This window comes from Scomber japonicus, chromosome 24 (assembly GCF_027409825.1).
Source record: "Scomber japonicus isolate fScoJap1 chromosome 24, fScoJap1.pri, whole genome shotgun sequence".
NCBI classification, from domain to species: Eukaryota; Metazoa; Chordata; class Actinopteri; order Scombriformes; family Scombridae; genus Scomber; species Scomber japonicus.
The window spans coordinates 499,413-504,412 of record NC_070601.1 but is presented as its reverse complement, the minus strand read 5'-3'; the positions used below and the strand labels follow the sequence as shown (position 1 = coordinate 504,412).

Here is a 5,000-nt window from a genome sequence, read left to right as displayed (position 1 = left end):
GGTCTGACCGTCAGCATCCTCTGGACCAGGTCCTCCGTCTTCCCGGGAAGCTGGTTCAACCTGATCCACATCGTCGAAGGAAGGAAGGAAGGAGAGAGGAAGGGAGGAAGGAAAGGAAGGAAGGAAGGATGGGAGGAAGCTTTAGTCATTTCATTTCATTCTGAGTTCTACGTGACGAGTTTCGGTTTCGTACCTTTTCCAAACGCTGCGGAACAGTTTGGGCTCAGAGGGAAGGAACCAGTCTGAGGAGACAAGACCACAGTTAACCCTTAAACATCCTGTCAAGGAAGGAAGGAAGGAAGGAAGGAAGGAGGGAACCAGTCTGAGGAGACAAGACCACAGTTAACCCTTAAACATCCTGTCAAGGAAGGAAGGATGGAAGGAAGGAACCAGTCTGAGGAGAGAAGACCACAGTTAACCCTTAAACATCCTGTCAAGGAAGGAAGGATGGATGGATGGATGGAAGGATGGAAGGGACGAAGAAGAAAGGAAAGGAGGAAGGAAGGATGGACAGAGGAAGGGAGGAAGGAAAGGAGGAAGGAAGGATGGATGGATGGAAGGGAGGGAGAAAAGAAGGAAGGAGGGGGAAAGAAGGAAGGAAAGGAGGGTGGGAGGTAGGAGGGAGAAAAGAAGGAAGGGAGGAAGGATGGATGGAGGATGGAAAGGAAGGAAGGAAGGAAGGAAAGGAAGGGAGGAAAGGAAGGGAGGAAGGAAGGAAAGGAAGGAAGGAAGGGAGGAAGGAAGGGAGGAAGACTTTTTCAAACAAGACCAACAAAAAAAAAAGAAGCAGACCATTTCTTCATTTCTTCACTCTCTGAGGTTTTTTAGGTTTTACTCCATCCTTCCTTCCTCCTTTCCTTCCTTCTTCCTCCCTTCCATCCTTCCTCCCATCCTTCCTTCCTTCCTTTCCTTCCTCCCTTCCTCTGTCCTTCTTTCCTTCCTTCCTCTCCTTTCCTCCCTTCCTTCCTCCCACCTTTCCTTCCTTCCTTCCTTTCCGTCCTCCCTTCCTCTGTCCTTCTTTCCTTCCTTCCTCTCCTTTCCTCCCTTCCTCTGTCCTTCTTTCCTTCCTTCCTCTCCTTTCCTCCCTTCCTTCCTCCCACCTTTCCTTCCTCCCACCTTTCCTTCCTTCCTTCCTTCCTTCCTTCCTTCCTTCCTTTCCTTCCCTTTGAGAGGGTCTGCCGAGTCGACATTAATCATCAAAGCAAACACAGCTGGATCGTTACTCAGATTTCTATAAAACTTTAACTTCTTTAAAACTTTAACTTCTATAAAACTTTAACTTCTATAAAACTTTAACTTCTATAAAACTTTAACTTCTTTAAAACTTTAACTTCTTTAAAACTTTAACTTCTATAAAACTTTAACTTGTATAAAACTTTAACTTCTTTAAAACTTTAACTTCTTTAAAACTTTAACTTCTATAAAACTTTAACTTCTATAAAACTTTAACTTCTTTAAAACTTTAACTTCTTTAAAACTTTAACTTCTATAAAACTTTAACTTCTATAAAACTTTAACTTCTTTAAAACTTTAACTTCTATAAAACTTTAACTTCTTTAAAACTTTAACTTGTATAAAACTTTAACTTGTATAAAACTTTAACTTGTATAAAACTTTAACTTGTATAAAACTTTAACTTGTATAAAACTTTAACTTCTTTAAAACTTTAACTTCTATAAAACTTTAACTTCTATAAAACTTTAACTTCTATAAAACTTTAACTTGTATAAAACTTTAACTTCTATAAAACTTTAACTTCTATAAAACTTTAACTTCTATAAAACTTTAACTTCTATAAAACTTTAACTTCTTTAAAACTTTAACTTCTTTAAAACTTTAACTTCTATAAAACTTTAACTTCTATAAAACTTTAACTTCTTTAAAACTTTAACTTCTATAAAACTTTAACTTCTTTAAAACTTTAACTTGTATAAAACTTTAACTTGTATAAAACTTTAACTTGTATAAAACTTTAACTTGTATAAAACTTTAACTTGTATAAAACTTTAACTTCTTTAAAACTTTAACTTGTTTAAAACTTTAACTTCTATAAAACTTTAACTTGTATAAAACTTTAACTTCTATAAAACTTTAACTTGTATAAAACTTTAACTTCTATAAAACTTTAACTTCTATAAAACTTTAACTTGTATAAAACTTTAACTTCTATAAAACTTTAACTTGTATAAAACTTTAACTTGTATAAAACTTTAACTTGTATAAAACTTTAACTTCTATAAAACTTTAACTTGTATAAAACTTTAACTTGTATAAAACTTTAACTTCTATAAAACTTTAACTTGTATAAAACTTTAACTTGTATAAAACTTTAACTTGTATAAAACTTTAACTTGTATAAAACTTTAACTTCTATAAAACTTTAACTTGTATAAAACTTTAACTTGTATAAAACTTTAACTTCTATAAAACTTTAACTTGTATAAAACTTTAACTTGTATAAAACTTTAACTTGTATAAAACTTTAACTTGTATAAAACTTTAACTTCTATAAAACTTTAACTTGTATAAAACTTTAACTTGTATAAAACTTTAACTTCTATAAAACTTTAACTTCTATAAAACTTTAACTTGTATAAAACTTTAACTTGTATAAAACTTTAACTTGTATAAAACTTTAACTTGTATAAAACTTTAACTTGTATAAAACTTTAACTTGTATAAAACTTTAACTTGTATAAAACTTTAACTTGTATAAAACTTTAACTTGTATAAAACTTTAACTTGTATAAAACTTTAACTTGTATAAAACTTTAACTTGTATAAAACTTTAACTTGTATAAAACTTTAACTTCTATAAAACTTTAACTTGTATAAAACTTTAACTTCTATAAAACTTTAACTTGTATTTGCTTTTATTTTTGAGTCTTTGGGGGAAGTTTAATTGTCTTGGCTTCACTGAGCGAGCGTTCAGGTCTCTATCGGACCATTCACACACATCTGGAGCGTGGGGGTGGGTGGGGGAGGGGGGGTGGAGGGGGTGGGGTTGAGGTTGGGGGGGGGGGGGGTACCACCCAGGAGCGGCCGGCTGGGAGGAAGAAGTGGAGTTCAAACCGTGGACGTCCAGATTTAACCCTTTCAGACCCTCCTGAACAGCAGACGCTACAGATATGCAACCTAAATGATAACGGGCAAAGGAGGAAGGAAGGATGGAAGGAAGGATGGAAGGAAGGATGGAAGGAAGGAAGGAAGGAAAAGAGGAAGGAAGGAAGGGAGGAAGAAGGAAGGAGAAGAGGAAGGATGGAAGGGAGGAAGAAGGGAGGAAAGGAAGAAGGAAGAAAAGAAGGACAGAGGAAGGGAGGAAGGAAGGGAGGAAGGAAGGAAGGGAGGGAGGAAGGAAGGAAGGGAGGGTCTGTCTCCATCACACAGCTGGTTCATGGTGTGGTGGGAGGAAGGAAGGAAGGGGGGAAGGGAGGAAGGAAGGGAGGAAGGGAGGGTCTGTCTCCATCACACAGCTGGTTCATGGTGTGGTGGGAGGAAGGAAGGGAGGAAGGAAGGAAGGGAGGAAGGGAGGAAGGAAGGGAGGAAGGGAGGGTCTGTCTCCATCACACAGCTGGTTCATGGTGTGGTGGCGCCCCCTGCTGGAGACTCAGCACACTCACATGTTTAACATATAAAACCAGCTTCTTGTAAATATAGCAGACACGTCATGATTCTCTCTCTGTCTCTCTCTGTCTCTCTCTCTCTCTCTCTCTCTCTCTCTCTCTCTCTCTCTCTCTCTCTCTCTCTCTCTCTCTCTCTCTCTCTATATATATATATATATATAAAGTAATATGTCAGATCAAATAGTTGAGATTTTATTTTCTGGTTTATGGTTGAAATGTGTCATCATGTTATTTATGATTTAACTCTTTTAAAACACATTTTAATGTTTCATGTACGCTGTCTGTCCTTTTAATGACTTTAAGTCTAGTTTTTATTTCCTCTCTGTGTATTTATTGGCTTTTCTTTCTTTATGAATGTTAAATGATGTTTTATGACCCTGATGAAACTTCTAGTCTGTTAATAAACTTCTGCTGGAGCTTGGACTTTCTTCTGGTTGGCTGTGGAGACAGGAAGTGGGCGGGGTGAAGTGAGACTCACCTGGTTTATAATTGGGCAGCTGGCTGACTCCAGGCCAGCTGTTCTCAGACGGGACGCCGACGACCTGCAGACACACGTCAGGTTTGAGTTGAACCGTCAGATCAAACTTTACTCGCTCAGATTAACTTTGACTCACCGTCCAGATGTTCTGCAGCTGTTCCAACACGTCGCTGAGGCCCGGGAACGCCGGCGCCCCCTGCAGCATCTCTACGAAGATGCACCCGGCGCCCCTGACACACAAACACACACACACACACACACACACACACACACACACACACACACACACACACACACACACACACACACACACACACACACACACACACACACACACAAACACACACACACACACACACACACACACACACACACACACACACACACACACACACACACTGCTCAAAACCTCCGCATCAAACCCAGACCCGTGCTTACGTTGGGAGTAAAGCGCTGACCACATGTCCAGAGCCGTGGAGTAATCTGTGGATCCCAGCAGGACGTCGGGGGGGCGATACCACAGCGTCACCACCTCAGAGGAGAACGTCTGGCTGGGGATCGACTTGGACCGAGCCAGACCTGAACACCAGAGAACCAGAGAACCAGAGAACAGGTGGATCAATTAATCTGTATCTATAAAGCGCCAAATCACAACAGAGTCATGTGAAGGCTCTTTCCACATAGAACCCTAACCCTCAGAACCAGACTCAGAGTGGGAGAACATCTTTTAACAGGAAGAACCCTCAGAACCAGACTCAGAGTGGGAGAACATCTTTTAACAGGAAGAACCCTCAGAACCAGACTCAGAGTGGGAGAACATCTTTTAACAGGAAGAACCCTCAGAACCAGACTCAGAGTGGGAGAACATCTTTTAACAGGAAGAACCCTCAGAACCAGAC

General features: G+C 39.2%; 1 protein-coding gene across 1 annotated transcript in view; it reads right to left on the bottom strand.

Moving 5' to 3' along the window:
- The window catches only part of cdk15 (cyclin-dependent kinase 15), a 12,856-nt gene that overhangs the window by 938 nt on the left and 6,918 nt on the right, over positions 1–5,000 (bottom strand). Inside the window, exons 8-12 of the mRNA XM_053314525.1 lie at positions 4,560–4,680; positions 4,238–4,331; positions 4,102–4,165; positions 194–242; positions 1–60 (exon numbers count right to left, since the gene is read on the bottom strand). The exon at positions 1–60 is cut by the window's left edge and continues 83 nt beyond it. Of these exons, the coding sequence (XP_053170500.1) occupies positions 1–60; positions 194–242; positions 4,102–4,165; positions 4,238–4,331; positions 4,560–4,680 (388 nt within the window). The remainder of the gene's footprint in view (positions 61–193; positions 243–4,101; positions 4,166–4,237; positions 4,332–4,559; positions 4,681–5,000) is intronic.